This window comes from Rissa tridactyla, chromosome Z (genome assembly GCF_028500815.1).
Source record: "Rissa tridactyla isolate bRisTri1 chromosome Z, bRisTri1.patW.cur.20221130, whole genome shotgun sequence".
NCBI classification, from domain to species: Eukaryota; Metazoa; Chordata; class Aves; order Charadriiformes; family Laridae; genus Rissa; species Rissa tridactyla.
The window spans coordinates 82935837-82952938 of NC_071497.1; the positions used below are offsets into that span (position 1 = coordinate 82935837).

The 17102-nt window shown below is 43.3% G+C and overlaps 1 protein-coding gene across 2 annotated transcripts; it reads left to right on the forward strand.

Moving 5' to 3' along the window:
• The first annotated feature begins 470 nt into the window (after positions 1-470).
• Positions 471-16036, forward strand: LOC128902464 (urea transporter 2-like). Of its 2 annotated transcripts, XM_054185535.1 has the most exons (9): positions 471-586; positions 6400-6562; positions 7283-7472; positions 7834-7962; positions 9128-9320; positions 10694-10841; positions 11455-11589; positions 12540-12589; positions 13309-16036. In XM_054185535.1, the coding sequence occupies exons 1-9, from the start codon at positions 476-478 to the stop codon at positions 13483-13485; spliced, it is 1296 nt and encodes a 431-aa protein (XP_054041510.1). In that variant the 5' UTR covers positions 471-475; the 3' UTR covers positions 13486-16036. The 2 variants fall into 2 exon arrangements, with proteins under 2 accessions (XP_054041510.1, XP_054041511.1); XM_054185536.1 differs by lacking the exon at positions 6400-6562 and having other exon boundaries at positions 472-586.
• The last annotated feature ends 1066 nt before the right edge of the window (positions 16037-17102 follow it).

Here is a 17102-nt window from a genome sequence, read left to right on the forward strand (position 1 = left end):
TAACAATGGAAAGTCACCAGGTCCTTTGCTCCGGTGTGTTAGCAGGATAGTGCCTCCCAAAACTACCCAGAAACAGGAAAACTCGACAGCCTGCTGGATGCAACACACTGTGATGGACATTCCTGGCTCAGTGTTTAGAGAGGGAAGGATGCGGAGCTGCCTTGCATAAAGAGGAAAACGCTAGAGAGGTTGAGCTCAGGTATACCGAGAGTCTGCTTTGAAGCCTTGAGTCCTTTTAAGTGGTGGCGGAGGAGAAAGGACAGAGTTAAAGGAGAGTTAGTTAAAAAACAAAAACCAAAAAAAAAAAAGAAAAAAAAACGGCAGGGAGAGGACATTTGGAGAGGCTGCTGGCAAGAGACCAAGGACAGAGCAAGAGGAAAGGTGGAGAATTCAAGAGGGAACCTTCCTGACATTTGCTTGGAGCTCACCAAGTGGGAGGAGAAACAAAATAATTAGTAGTATCAGGACAGGAGCCATGCTAGCCTATATAAGCTGGTGGGGCATTTTCTTTTCCCCAGTCTCTGGGTCCTGCTTTCCTTCTGTCCTAGACAGCAAAGCAACAGTTACCCCTCAACTCGACGGAGAGGTAAGAGGACTTTCTTCGTTCCTTTTCATACACAGCAATAAATGTGCACCCTGTTACTGACTTACCTGGATCTTTCTTCTCCTCCAAAACGCCCAACGAACAGCATTTGAACAGTCCTCCTGAGCTCACCCCCCTCAACACAGGGGTTGGGGAATGTCACGAGGATTTCGGTTATTGAGAGTTTTCTAGCAGCGCGAGGATTTATTAGTACTGCTTAGCCCAGTTGGCTGAACCTTTGAGAGGAAAAAAAAAAAAAAACTAGGGTCCTGGAACTCTTTAACATCTTCTTTTATCGCCTTTCTATTCTGCAAAATAAAAAATGCCCAGATAGTAATAATACGCAGCTAATGTGATAGTATCTCTGGATTTCTCTGTCCCCGAGAGACAGATCTCTGAAAATTGAACTGCGAATGGGCTTAATGAATATTTGAATCTGAGGGATGAGCGTTTTTGGTGGGTTTTTTTTGGAACAAATGCTTTGAAATGTGTCTTCTGTGGGAAAACGTGAACATTTTTTTCAGTGAGGGTCAGGTGCGTTATGATCTCTCTCTGTTTTGAGGGGTGCGCTTGTGCACGCGTGTGTTCCTACACATAACGCTCCACTTATCCGGCTTCACTAAACCCCCGGGTTAACTAAACATTACACGGGCTGTGCTGGAATCAGAGTGGCTGAGAATCTGGCCCTTTCCTCCTATTGTACTTGGATGCAGGAATTCCTCTAAAAACATGCTGCACACAGAGCTGGCTGCCCGCACACTTCACAGCAACAATTCAGAGAATGCGAGATACAAAGACTGTAATTGTGCGGTAGCAGTTCCTTGGACAAACAAATACCACATGGTAATTTAAATCCTCTTGATTTACAGACTGACTTGAATTTTGGCAGGGAGAGAGGAAAATTCCAGAAAGAAGAGAAAGTACTAGATAATTTTGCTGCATTTTCAGAGCCCAACACCTAGCAACACAGGCACCAGCTTGGAAATAACTATTACCTGGGAGTATTAAAACAAGTAGTCAAATAAAAGCCACTTTTTTTCCCAGCTGCAAGCACAGCAACACTTTTAGCATGTACAAAACACGACGACTGTGTGACCAGGCTTGTCTCCATTTTAGCACATGAATAAAAAAAAGTATTTGCGGGCCAGATGCTGCAGGAGCACAGCACCAGCCCGGAGCCTGCTACGCTGCAGCTTTAACGAGGCATTACTGAGATGCCGTAGGTATGGCGTGACAGGGAAGAAGTGTACACAAGTGGAAGAGAAATTGATTTAGGGAGACATGAAGTTGCATAACATCAGTGCTTTGCTACAGGACATTCATTAACTCTGAATAGACGATTGAAAAAAACCACCCAGTAGATTAGCTTTTTGGCCCTGCGATGATCTCATTTTCATGCAAGATAAACATCTTTTTTCTTTTCTATTCACATGGGTTCCATTTCACAGCCGATACAAAAGTATTTAGATACTTTTAGCTGCAAAACTTGTCTTCTTGCTTACGTGAGCATCTTCAGCGAGGATGACAGAGAGATATTATCCAACAGCTCAAAGATAACTAGGCAAGCAAACATCTGGAATCACTGGGGAAAAGCAGCAGTGCCCCAGATCTAGCTCTCCCTTTCCATGGTACACCATGGGAAAAGAGTTTTAAAGAGTTCCTCTGCACTCGCAGCAGAGCACAAATCGGTCCTTGCATCACAGAGATGAGAATCACATTCAGACTGGCTCCGCTGGGGTCCTGCTGCTGCTCCTGGTCACACCAGTTACACACCAGCATCGGGAGCCCGCACGGCTTTTCCTACCAAACGCTCGGCTGGAGCGGCTCTCCAGAGCACACATGAGATCAGGCAGCGCACTTCAAGCTGTGCGTCTGAGAGCAGGACCTACAGTCTTTAGTTAAGATTCTGAGATCAAAAAACACTCTCCCAGACTAACAGAAATAAGAAATAAATGAAAAAATTAAAAATCCTTCACCCCTACAGAAGCCAGCCAGTCTGCCCTAGCAGAACAGTTCTTTCACAATTATTTCCATTTTCTTCCTTCGTGCACCAAACAAAAAAAAACCCACTTTGACTGAAAATTAAGTTAATTAAGTTAACGCATGTTAACTTAGCTTCAAAAGACCTGCTTGTAGGCTGGCCTTCATACAATCCCTGTCAAAAAACACACATACTTTTTGTCTTCTGTCCTTTCTTAAATAGCTATCACCTACTCCCTAAAACAAGGTATGTGTTAGCAGACCGTTAATCTGAGCATATATGGCAGATACTGCTGCTTATAATGCCAAAAATTATTTAAAATGCCCCCAAAAAATCTATGGTGGTATGGGTTTCCAAGTGGTTCGCTTATACTTTCTTTGGACAACTAAGTAGAAGTAGTGCAAGTCCTCCACACTGCATTTCTGGAGAGATGGGACCAGAACCATGGCTGCGGTGATAACCAAACCATCGTACGCAGGAGGCAGCCGACAGGGCTGGATCTGGGTCTTCACAGCATCACGAAGACCCCACCTGAAACCAAGGGTGCTCTTAGCATACCCATTATGTACCAGGCTGCTCTGCAGGTGCTGGCGTGTTTCATAATGATTTCCTTCACCTTTAGCGTATATAAACTGATAGGAAAGATGAACTGAAGTTCATGTGATTCGTCTCTAGAGAGACACACCACTTGAAGGACAGGGAAACAATGAACATGAGTTTGACCCCTGGCCAGAAGGTGCCCGTGATCACCCCCCAAGCACTCTGATTTTGAATATTCTGGAAGAACAGGTATGCAGGGCATTGACGCAGCCTTCATTGGGGGTGAAGTTCAAGCCAGGTTGGTGGAAGTGACTCACCTGGTCACCTGGTTCTTTTTGCTGTGCCAAGTGCATCAAGCTGACTTCACTTCTGCCCATGAAAACCCAGAGCAAAGGAGTTGTGCAGTCTCAGGCTTACACCGTGCAGTACTACCTTAGGCATGCACTTAAGTGCCTCCCTATGGCAAAGCAACTCAAAGTGTTGATGAGGTAGGGCCTCCAACGTGACCCATCCTATTCTCCACTGCGTGAGTCAATCAGACAGTGACTCAGCGCCTCTTTCTTACATCGTTATTACAGCACATTACATCCCACGCTGCAGAACACCTCCAGGCTGCTGCGGAGCAATCAGCAAACAAGGAAACACATCGGGCATGCTAGCACGGGACACACAACATCGCTCTGCACAGGCAAACGCAACAGCCCTTGACTTTATGGATTAGCAACAGAGAAAGCCTTAGTCACATAAAGAGGAGGATTCTTTAAATTGAAAATGTAAATGCACTTTCACCAAATGAAGAGCACTTATCTTGGCTGGAAATTTTGATTTAACTGAAAGTGCATCCAATTCACTTATTCCATTATTTCAGAATAAAATATGAGAAAAGCGAAGGTTAATGAATCAAGGTAATGAATTATAACTGAGCCAGGAAAAAGCCTTCCAGCACCGACACACCATCCCTAGCAACACTCTTATCCTTTTCTTTTCTTCCTCTTCTAGTAAAGCTCCTTCCCTTCATGTCCTACACAAAGTCAAATTCAACACTTTTCTTCATACTGGTCCTGTCTTCAGCCTCTTGGATGCGGAACCTAACCTTGTGTTAGCACGGCCCTCCAGAAGGCAGAAAATGTCTATTTATTATTTGTTCAAATATTTACTACTTCCTGAAGTGTCACCATCATCCTTCCAAGAACATACACTAAGAAACTGGCCAGGATGTACATTAACCAGCTGTTCCCGGAGCAAAGGCTCAGAGCTGCTTAACCAAATGTCGGGGTCTGCAAGTGTAATTCCCACGGGTGAGGCTGCTTCAGCTTAAGTCCTCAGCACCTGTAGCTCTGAAGTATGGATTCTCTTCCCCAGCTGCCAAGAAGGCTTTTACTGAAGTGCGAGTCAAGGACTAACTCCAATAATTACATGCTTGTATCATCTTATTTAGATTATTAACTCACAACTTAAATTCTTTACTTCTGGCACAAGCTGTTACTCACCACTGAGACATGAAGCAGCTCTGGTTCTGTATTCGCTCAGCAACGTACCCTGGCTTGTGTTTCTTTGTCTTGACAGTTACCAAGGATTAGTCCCACTCTTCAGGAAACTGAATACACTCCAGGGAAAGGTTTGGCTGTTTTAAATTTGCTGAATTCATGTTGAGAATAGGCCCTTAAACAAGGGCAATGGAGCTGGAGAGGGGTCTGGAGCACAAGTCTTGTGAGGAGTGGCTGAGGGAGCTGGGGGTGTTCAGCCTGGAGAAAAGGAGGCTGAGGGGAGACCTTCTCGCTCTCTGCAGCTCCTTCAGGGAGGAGGACGTTGTTGCAAGGTGAGGGTCGGTCTCTTCTCCCAGGTAACAAGCAATAGGACAAGAGAAAACAGCCTCAAGTTTTACCAGGGGAGGTTCAGGATGGATACTAGGAAAAAGTTCTTCACTGAAAGGTTTGTCAAGCATTGGAAGAGGCTGCCCAGGGAAGTGGTGGAATCACCATCCCTGGAGGTATTTAAAAGCTGGGCAGACATGGTGCTGAGGGACATGGTTGACTGGTGGTTTTGTCAGTGTTAAGTTGATGGTTGGAGTCAATGATCTTAAAGGTCCCTTCCAACCTAGATGATTCTATGAACAAATAATGAATTGACTATAGGACATCGGTTTTAAACTCCAGTGTTTACAGTTAGGTGTAAGTCTCTGATCCACGTGCCTGAATGAAGCTGTCTAGAGCTGTATAAGGTGCCAAAGGGTATTCCTCTTAATCCAAAGGGCATGTCTCCCATAGGGCACTCCATCTCTACCAGCCCTCTGTGGATGTGCCAAACACCTTACTTAGGCCTAAAAACCTCTGTTTGGCTTATAAAACTCCCCTACTTTATTTAAGGCTCGATACAGTGCCTGATTAATTTAATAAGAGTCTTTTCATTAGTCCCTGAGGATTTCTTACCACAGGTCGCAATACGTGGTCACCTATCTTGTCTTATGCTGAAGAGCATGGCAGAGAGAAGAAGCCAACAAGACTAAGGCAAATCGAAAGCAAGCACTCTGAATTTGGCCTTTAAGCCCTTAAATCAGTGCGGGATACTTCTAAAGATGGGCATCTAAAATTAAAATTCAACACAGAAAAAAAGAAATGTATGTATGTACGTGAGTAATGGAGTGAGCTACCATGAACAACACTCAAGCCAAGGACAAGCTCATAAGAAAGGCTGAGCTGATCCCAGTAGGTGACTGTATAGAGATGCATAAACCTAACCGAGAAGCACCTACTATTGATGGCTGATGGATAAATTCAAACTGGAAATACGGGTTAAGCAGCAGGCGAAACTTAATCATTGAAGCAGCTTCCTAGATTGTGGTTCAACTTCTACTAACTTCTGTGTTCAGCTTCTATTAATTTGAATCCTGAGGTAAGCTTTAACTTCTGTGAAGCCAGTGTCCTCTCATGCTGTCTTGCTCTTCTTGAAGTCACCCTTTAAACCAAGAGCTGCTTGATTTCTAGAAAACATGATATAGCTGAGCAGGGTGTTAAAATCAGGTAAAATACTATGACACCAGCCTCACGGATTTCTTACGGTGTTCAAATCTATGACTCCATGAAAGCTGCAAGGACAGCACAGGGTCCCAAAAACACCTGACGAAGAAAAGTGCTTATGGAGAAATGAGAATCAGGTGTTCAGAGTAAGGATTTTTCTCTTTCTGGCTCCAAGATACCATGTGGTGAGCAATAATATGTGGTAGAGAGAGTAAACAGAAATCAATAAGAGGCATTGTAATGATCTTTTTTTTTTTTCCCATTGAATTTTACTAAAGGGTCAGAACATAAACATGGAAAACAGTGTCGATGTCAAGATAGAAACCAAAGGGGAAAGAAAGCCAATAAAGCAGAATCCACTGAGTGAAGCTGGGAAGAGAGTCTGCAGGGCTTTTGGGTACATCACTGGAGACATGAAGGAATTTGGAGCCTGGCTAAAAGGTAAAGCTACTTCATCATGACTAATTAGGGGATTCCAAAGAAGAATTACATCAAAGGAGTCACAAGTAACTTCTCAGTGACATGATTCAAGTTGAAGTATTACAGAAACTACCTCTGCCCTGATTTATTTCCATTTCGTAGGAAAAAATCAGCTTTGTACAGAGATCTACGTATTGCTTAAATCTTGAGGATGACTGAGATGACATTTACCTCCCAATATACCATGTACAAAGCAAATTTAGTCCCATAGAACATAACCCAGGATGGTTGTTCGGTGTTCTGCCATTCTTCATAACGCTCCCTGTCCTTTCAGCTGAGCAGTTTCTGTCAAGCCTAATGCCACTGTGAAGTTAAATTACACATAGGTAGGTGTGTTAGGTCCCCATAATAAATCAGCAATGGGATACACAGACGATTTCCCATCTGAGGCACAGACATCATAAATTAGCCAGTTCATATGAAACCAGTTCAGGGTGCTTTATAACAGGGGACTCTGGCAACCACCCTGTTCATCTCAGCTTTCCAGCTGCAAGACTTCAGTATAGACCATAATAAATCCCAGTCAGGTTTTACAGTCTTGTTGATTCATTACTTCAGTCGCGCTGCCAAGTTCCACTGCCAAAATTCTTCCTGAGTTTCAAAAAAAACCCATCCTGAATCAGTATCATCTGTGCATTTTGTTTTGGTTTTTTTGTTATTGTTCAATTCGATCTCTTCCAGATAAGCCTCTCATGATCCAGTTTATTGACTGGGTGCTGCGTGGGATATCCCAGGTGATGTTTGTCAACAATCCCCTCAGTGGGCTTATCGTGGTTGCTGGTTTCCTGGTGCAGAACCCATGGTGGACACTCACAGGCTGTTTAGGAACGGTTGTCTCAACTTTAACAGCGCTTGTTCTGGGTCAGGACAGGTAAGTCCATCCTTTTGCCATTCAAAACCAGACTGTGACTTCAATGCTGTCTTACACATTAAACAAGCAACATGGATGAAAAGCATGTATGTAGCCTTCATTGGCTAGGTATCTGCTCCGGTAGGACCAGACAGATCTTCCCACCATCCTGCGTCTAGTGCAAAAGGGACACTGGACATAACTGCAGAAGGGGTAGTTGCTGGGAGGACCTGGGACTCAAGCATGTGAAACTGAAAGTTGATGCATGAGCCTTGGCAGATTGTCATCACACGGAGTCATGACTGCAAGGGGAGAGAGGGCATGATGCGAGCAAAGCACCCGCAGTGGAGAAGATTTCAAGATGGTTGTTTCCTTCATGCAGATCCGCCGTAGCAGCAGGCCTGTATGGCTATAACGGGGTCTTGGTGGGATTGCTCATGGCCATCTTCTCTGCTAAGGGAGACTACCACTGGTGGCTTCTGCTGCCAGTAGTGCTGGTGTCCATGACCTGGTAAGTCAGATGGCTCCTCTGCTTCCTATTCCAGCCCCAGTGTCCCCACACTGAGACCGAGCCGTTGTATTTTTATGCACTATACAGACCACAATGTGAAAGAAACACAACTGGCACATATGGGCTACTAAATCTGAATCATTATTTGCACTTTTAAACTCAAATGTAATCCCAGAACAAATAAAATACCCACATAATCACAAATAAACCCAATGGGGAAAAAGAAGATTGATGGCTGATCGTATGTAATTCAATGCCCTAAATGTTAGCCATATTGCTGCGATGCATCAATTCATTTTTGTCTCAAGAGGAACGTTATTTTAACCATTCCCTACCACCATCAACCACAAGTGTTTCATCTATTTAAGCCACCATATAAAAATGTCATGAAAATTTACCTCTCCAGGCACAGAAGCTGTTCAGTGGTCCCAAGACGTGACAGTTGATGCTAATCAAAACAAACAACTAATAATACTTTACTCATATATATGACACCATAACCTGCTAGGTATTCGGACAGCAGAAATTTTGAAAGATGTTCTTTCACCCCCAAATGTCTAGTTGGAGATTGCTAAATCACACATATCATCTCTCTGCCTGAAGTTCACGTCGTGTTATACTCACTTTAATAAGCACAACTTTGATGTTAGCCTTTACTTCTGATCCATGAGCTTAAACAGGACACACAGCCACCTTCACAGGTCACTCAGACCTGGTTGTCCTAAATTCAGTCCACTTCAAGTAATAAAAAAAAAAAAAAAAAAAGCAAAACCCCAAACACTGAGACTGAGCTGTGGAATAACTCTATTAAAAACACTGGGTCCTCCATATGAGTGGAGGATCTTGGCTCCTTCGTGGTCACCATCTATGCACCCAATTCACCTCATATATTGCATAATGTGACAAGAATCTGTACATTGCTAACCGCCCTGAGAAGGGTAGGAAATTTACTGAGTGACCCTAGCATTTCTCTGATTTTATCAGAAAGACTGAGGAAATTAAACAGCTTTTTTAAAAAAAAAACAAAAACAAACAAAAAAAAAAACCAAAAAAAAACCACCCGAGTGAATTTCCTGCAGTTGTTTTTTATGTTGGGTTTTTCTTTTATATTTTTTTTTTGCCTACCTGACAAGCTCCTAGTGAGACCATTTTGTTCTTCTTTCAGCCCTGTTCTCACCAGCGCTTTAGGCTCAGTCTTCCGCAAGTGGGATCTGCCTGTTTTCACCTTGCCTTTTAACTTGGCCTTGACTTTATACCTGGCTGCATCAGGACCCCATAACCTCTTCTTCCCTACAACTGTCACTCAGCCTGCAACAGCAACACCAAACATCACCTGGACGGATGCCGAAATGCCAATGGTAGGATGCCCTAGGGATAACAGCCTCCTCCATTTACAAAGAAAACCACTATATAATGATATTATCTTCCTTTATGTTACTGCACTACCGCCTGGAAATACAAAATTGCATTTATAAGATAGCTATTATCCAAAATGTAAACGTTTACTCTAGGAACTGACATTTTTGAGAGCTTGAAAATAAGAATCTTTTTGGTATCTGGAATCTTTCATTTACAGTTGGATCTAAACTATAATCTTCAAAGACCCTCTCTAATCTAATTACCCATTACTGTGCACATACTGATTGGTGCCCCATAGATAAGGTTGTGCTGAGACTACCAGTTAACTCACAGGTTAATTTTAGTTTCCACGTACAGAGAGCTGTCGTTTTAAAATTGCACCTCTCCGATTAGAAATGAGCAGGCAGATATTACTATGGAAGAATAGTTACAAATTTGGGTGCAGGCACGTGCTCACATATCTTTAATTAATATTCAAGGGGGACCTTTCCAAAGAAACATTTTACTCTCCTGCATAGCGCCGTAAACAATACAGGTACTAGAGTAATAACTTTCCCCTAATGCTCTGTGGACTAGTTTTGAGGGGTTCCCAGGGAGCGATTAAGAAAAGGAAGTTAATTGACACTAAGTACCAATCCACACAAATGAAATTTCTCAAAAAAACGTTTACTATGGAGTGTAATTTTAAGGGGACCATAAATGGGCTCCTCCACGTGGAGGAGCACAACATTTTGAGGAAAAGTGTCTCGATACCATCTCTAAGCTGTGACCAAGTTGGGCCCTGTCCCACGAACCCAGCAACTCTCATTCATATTCCTACTGAATCCCAAGGGAGTTTCAGGTATATAAGCAGATCAGGGTTTACCTGAGTAAAGCCTCGTAATTCTGGCCAAGCCATTATTGGCCATTCCACCCTCGGATCTGCCCACTCAGAGGCAAATGTCTTCTCAAATGCATCATCTACCTGAGCGCTTCCATTTCCTAGATTCACTGTTGTGCTCCACAACACCGTGTAAAAATGTCCAAGTCAGCAGCACATGTAAAGATGATGAGCAAACCCTTCAAAGTCCTTTCACAAAAGACATTTACCTTTGATATTAGAGCAAAAACCCGCCAGAGGAGCTCATGGCTAGGGAAAAGGCATGACTCATTTTCATCGAAGGGGAAACCCTGTGGAAATGCCCTGCTGTCTCCCGAGCAGTGTCCAAACTTTCCACTTACAGCCCAGAAAGAGAGACTGCAGCCAACAAATGCCAAACACGAAGCTGGCGAAGAAAAAAGTTTGTTTTTTTTTTTTTTTTTTTTAAAATATTACAAAGCCAATAACAAATCACCTTCTTTTTCTTTTTTTCTTTTTTTAAAATTCCTGCAGCTCCTTCAATCCATTCCAGTTGGGGTGGGTCAGGTTTATGGCTGCGATAACCCCTGGACTGGGGGAATTTTCCTGATTGCCTTATTTATCTCTTCTCCGCTCATTTGTCTGCATGCGGCAATTGGATCGGCAGTGGGGATGCTGGCAGGTAAGGATTTGACTTGTGTCACAGATTTATATAAAAGCATGGAGAATAAAAGAGGAACTGCAATGAGTGGAGCATTTACAGTCACAAACGTTTCTTCCACTGGAGAATGACTGCTTGAAAAAAAAAAAAAATATATGTTGCTAGGTTATAAGAATTCTTTTGATTGACTTGCCCATTCTCTTACCTCATTTTATATTGGTGGAAATCTTCAGAAGAAAGAAGCGTATTTTTGGCTGAAATGAATTTTTATCATTAAATACTTCATTTCTGAATATATTCTGATGGTTTTAGGAGCAGCCTAATAAAAGCCAGAGTCATCACTCTGAACGCGCAGGCCTCGGGGATGCATTCAGAGTTCACATGCACACTCATTCACTCATACATCTTCCGCTGAGACTGTTACAGCCAAATTCAGCTCAGCAGCACCAGGGAAATTCTGACGTGACTGCATTAGATTAAAGCGGCTTTAGTCTTAGACCGTAGCAACATGACTACAAAGTAGGAACCCAGTGTACCTATGCACGCTAGAGCCCTAAAAAGCTGAATTCATGACGTTTCTAGCTGCTTTTATCTCTTTAGCCAAGGAATGACACTTCTTTGACTTATTTTCCAGCACTGAGCTTAGCAACACCATTTAGCAAAGTCTACTCCGGCTTGTGGGGCTACAACAGCTCCCTCTCCTGCATTGCCATCGGAGGCATGTTCTACGCTTTCACCTGGCAGACACATTTGCTGGCAATTGCCTGCGGTACGTACCCCATGGATTTTTCACTACTGCCACGTTTCCTTTTGAAGTGAGACAAGATGCATTGATACCCGAGGTGGGCTGAAGCCAGATGGCCACCTCCAGATGGACTTAGGCGAGACTGACGAATGATGGAGACGGATGTCGGAGCCGTTGCTCCAACGTCCCCTGACAAAATAAAAGCATTGCTTTCGCTTTCAGCCAAGAGTTGTGTTCAAAGGAAAAGAGGCGATCAGTGGACGCTGATTAACTAAGGTCTTTGAAATTAGATGCCTAGTTTTGAGGTGTTAATTGTGTTTGTTCAACATTGCTGGATGAATCATACTCGTTTTTACAATCATAAATAGCAGCTCAAATTCCTTCTTCAGAGCATCCCCTAAACTTTGAGAAAACTGGAGCTCAAGATCAGTCTGCATCTGTAGTTAGGCAGTACAGTTTCCCCAGTCTATTGAAATGGATACAAAAGGCATGAGCTAGGCAACACAGAATGATTGAAAAATTATTTATAAGGCAATTCCATATGAAATTTCAATATCAGAGTGAGCTGGGAGTGAAACTATTGCTCATTCAGTGCTCATATAAAAAAGATTTAGCTTTGGATCTCATTGACCCACCTTCTAGCCCTAGAGGCAGGAGAGATGGGGGTGGAAGGGCTATTTTCCTATTTAACCCCATCCATCAAGGTACATACTTGCCATATCAGTGCATTTTTCAAAAGCCTCTGTTTCCATAGCCACATTTTTCATCACTCCAGTTCTTTTTTTGTTTTGCCCTTTCCCTGAGCTCCAGGATGGAGGGGACACAGTGCAAAGGAAAGAGCTTTAAGAGGGGGTTATCCAGGCATGGACATAAACATTGGCTGAGCTGCCCAAGGCAGTGTGAGAGATGTTTGTCCTTGCTGGTCTTCTCCACGAGCAACTGAACTCACCTGGAACTACCTTTCTTTTTCACAGCCCTCTTCAGTGCCTACCTGGGAGCAACAGTGACCAACATGCTGTCTGCGGTAAGTACTGTATTTGCTAAGGTCTTTTTTCCAAAGACAGGTTTTGAACATTGTATATTTTCCTGGCTTCTGAGGCAAAACACAAAAACTCAGATAACGTTTCAGCCAAAGGCAGAACTGGTCTGGGAGAGGGGACACAGCCTGCCCAGAAGGTTGGCGTGGTTGTCACTGAAACAGGCCACCAACAATCATCACCACTTTTCATCCTCAGAGCCTGCATAACCTTCCACAGCTCTTGTCAACACCTCTGAGACAATGATATGTCTGTACTTTTTGTCTATATTGCCTACACTTTTTGCCTGAAGGAATTGAGAAAAGGGCCCTCCACATGTGTAAAGAAACCTCAAATTCGGTTTAACTGTTTTGCCTGAATGCCTAAAGGTAGTCAGTACAACAGCCCAGGGAAACGCTGAACACTTCTGGTATCCGCTCCTGTCTCACCTCCATCTGCTCCTACCTCATCTCCATCCAAGACCACTGCAGGCGCACAAAGAGAAGGAAGTCTCACCAGAGCTGGTAGTCGTTGCAGGTTTATGCACAATGTCAAGATCTCATAAAGAAATCCTGCCTCCCCAGGGAGAGACTCCACAAAAATCAAGTCAAGACTTCCTTGAGAAAGCTTATTCCAAGCTGCCCGACTCTGAGTCTTGTTCAAGGGCTGGGGGATCAAATGAATGAAAGACACACAGTAAACAGGTTGGTTGTGTTTTTCTTTGCAGTTTGGGTTGCCATCAGGAACCTGGTCTTTTTGCTTGTCTGCACTGACCTTCCTGTTAATAACCACGAACAACTCTGCCATCTACAAGCTTCCACTCTCCAAAGTCACCTACCCAGAAGCCAATCGAGCTTACTATTTGAAGATGAAGAAACATCAGAGGTCCTGCTGTGAGGTATAAAGACACAAGAAAAGAGATACTTTGCAGATTTTAAGGCAAGCGCGCAAGATGTTTCCCAAAAAAATGTGATTTGCGGGCTACAAAGTCAAAAGACAAAAATGCCACCCTCTGAGTGGAGAGACTTTTTCCACCATATTTGTTTTTTCTATTCTGATTAGATAGGACTGTGCCGGAGGGACCTTTCCCAAGACCAACCCGTAATGATTTAAAAGCACATACACCTGAAAAGACACTTGAATTTTAAGCAGTGGGGAAATGACTTAGCAGTTGAAAAGAAAAATCTGTTTGTCAAATCCAAGTCACAGCAATCGGACGTAAAGCAATAAAGTGCAGAGCATCTCTCAGCATCTGATGGGACTCCTAATTAATGGTTAAAACCAGATTACGACAGCAATAGGATACGTCTTAGGGAGCTTCATAATAAAAGAAAAGTGGAATAAAGAGTACCCTTTGCGAAGCAGAAAATAGGTGGTGAAGAATTCTGCCTGGAGGATCTCTCAAGCCCGCTGGAGATGTGTATTAGCAATCATCACACACAAGATCGACAAAACTAAATTGCAGGCAGCGTTGCTAACACCTGCAAGACTTGTCGTAAAGATCACAATAACAGCAGGGAGCGGGTGTCTATCAGCCACAGCTTTTGGATGTTTTAGTTTGCACTGGGCTCTAATATTTCATGAAAAAAATTGTTTCAGGCCTACCCAGTTGCAGAGAAAAGTCTGTAAACCCAAGGCCAAGAAAACAGGTCCCACTGAAAATAATCTTTTTCTGCAGAAAAAAAGAAAAAAAAAAGTAATAAGTTTCATGATTTTATGTTAACCTCATGATTTTTCTAAATACTTGAACTTGGTCATGGGTTAGGAGAGGACAACAGCAAAGTCATTGCTGTCCATTTCCTATGCAATAAAATGGCTCTGTTCAGTCTGTGCACAAGTAGAACTAATTTGAGCCGATCTTCTTGACCTCTCTCCCTACACCGTCCCCCTCAGCCCTTGTGCCACCTCTGCACAGGCTACCGGGGTCTGCAGGTAGGGAAGGAGGATGCTGACCTAGCACCCAACAGGCTGGTCACCTCAGTGGGTGTTAACTCAGCCACCTTTCTGCCTGGCTTATCGAGATACTTCATCTCACGATGAAACTGACATCTTCATCACAACTACTCCATATGCTCCGGTCCTTCGGTTGGCATTAGCCTACGTGCAGTAATGTCACAGAATCATAGAATGGCTTGCCTTGGAAAGGACCTTTAAAGGTCATCTAGTCCAACCCCCCCGCCATGAGCAGGGACATCTTCAACTGAGTCAGGTTGTTGTTCCTGGGAAAGTAGACTAAAACCTGTTCCTCTTCTGGCAGAGGAAATAAAAAGTAGCCTGTGAATAGTGCTACTGCTGATTTTTGAGGTTGGGAAAAAAAACGTGTCTTTTTACGATCACCAAAAAGATCTGAGTGAAAAATATTTGGGATGAACTGCTGGCAGTATTTTCTGGTGAAGTGTTAGATTTTCAGATGTTTGACAGTATTTCTGTATAACTGACACTCCAGAGATCACTTGTAAAAATGTATCATTTCCTGTGTTTTACTTGGTAAATATCTATATAATGTTGTGTGGAGTTAATTTTTAAAACAAATATTCATACTTTTTTGAGTTTGATACGAGTTTTCCTCTATTTATCATCACTAAGTTCTTCCAAAGACAGATTGTCACTTAAATAAGTAGTCTAAAAGACACTGGAAAATAAAATTATGGAATCAGCATATGGGGGATATTTAGGAAACTTCTAACTTCTGCTCTTTGTACTTCTGACATTTTGCTGCATCAACACCTTCTTAATTGTGCAAGTGCAAAGTCTGCTTCTGTACAAGCGGCACGATCAGCCGAAGGCAGAGCTACAATTGGGGCTGGAAACCTCCTCAAGACCAGATGAGGACTTGTTCCTAGGGGAGATGCTGGATGGGCCCCCACATTGGGGTTAGAGGAGGTCATTTTCTGTCCAGAGGATGCACCTCTCCACATGTCAAACTGGGATGGAAAACGCTATCTTTTGGTGTCTGAACTGACATCTCCCCACCCAGCACCACGTGTGCCCCAGAGAGGCAAACCTACAAAGGCTAGCTTTCAACCTTCTGTCAAAATCTACACTCGGTAAAGAGTGCAGGCTTTATGGCCAGCGTAAATCAGCAGATTGCGTCCGACTGGTGCTATTTCAGCTTGCTGTTGCTGAGCAACAGGGACATTTTGGCAGTACTGTAAAGAAACCATATGCACAGAACAGAAAAACAAGAAAAGATGAAGGCCGGGTCTCAGCCATTAGAAAGATTTTGCACGTCATTCAGAATTAATTCTTCATTTGACGCTATTCAGAGAATTCATTCTTCCCATCACCCCATGCAAAATAACAGTTATTTGGTAATTTGACTTGTATATCAGTCAGAATATGCATATCATGCTTTTTCCCGTTACCATTCATAACACAGTCTTTGCTAAGAGAACTGATTTATCTTATTATTGAAACTGTTCTTTTTTTCTTTACGTCAAATAAACGCTATTCAAGTCACTTTTTTTTTTTTTTCAAGTGTTCTGTTTGCATTCTTGTTTCTGACACACGAGTGATATCAGACTCGTAAGAAACTTTCATGCTGGGCAGGAGTTTTGGGGCTCTTCCCTGGATTACTTCCCTCCCAGTGCCAGCATAACATAGCAAAAGAGATGTCACTGCATTTAACATTTTTTAAAAATAAATAATAATAATAATTAATAAAAAACACAACACCAAACCCCTTGAAAACACCTGCTTGGAATCAGGTTTCATCCAACTCAAATGAACTGCCTCACTGCCATGTCCTAAAACACTCTCATTGCTTCCATCCGATGTGTGTAATTCCCTCCAAGACTCCCAGTTCCATGTCAGGCAACTGTCCCAGTCTCCACCGTTTAACACCAGTGTCTCTCCTGCGCCCCAATCTTTTCTGCTGTGGTTCAGGTGCCCAGTAGCCCTGGCTGTAGCCACACACTTCCTAGTCCTGCAGGCGGTTTGCTGTCAGAGGTACGGGGAGGGAATGCAAGAATAAACAACTTAAGATAAGAAATCGTGGGATGCTGAGTGAGGACCAGCAGATTTTTGTCAGCTCCTTTCCCTTCCCAAAGGAGTGCTGCTTCCTCAGGGAGCCCAGGGCATGCTGACAGAACCAGCAGCAGTACCAAGACATGGGCTACAGCCCTCATTTCCCCTTCCCCCAGCAAACCAGTGTCCGGGCAAGTGTAGAAGAGGCCAACATTTGGCCATGCAGCAAAGATGCTACACCCTTGATGATGTCAGGGGAGGTTTAGATTGGATATTAGGAAACATTTTTTCACTGAAAGGGTTATTAAACATTGGAGTAGGCTGCCCAGGGAGGTGGTGGATTCACCATCCCTGGAGGTGTTTAAAAAAAGGGTAGATGGGGCACTTAGGGACATGGTTTAGAAGTGGCTTTTGTCAGGGTAGGTTAAAGGTTGGACTTGATGATCTTAAAGGTCCCTTCCAACCTCAGCAATTCCATGATTCTATGCTGAACTGGGAGAAAGGAACATTCAGCCTAGGTTACCGGAGGACCAGACCCAAGAGTCGGTTGCAGAA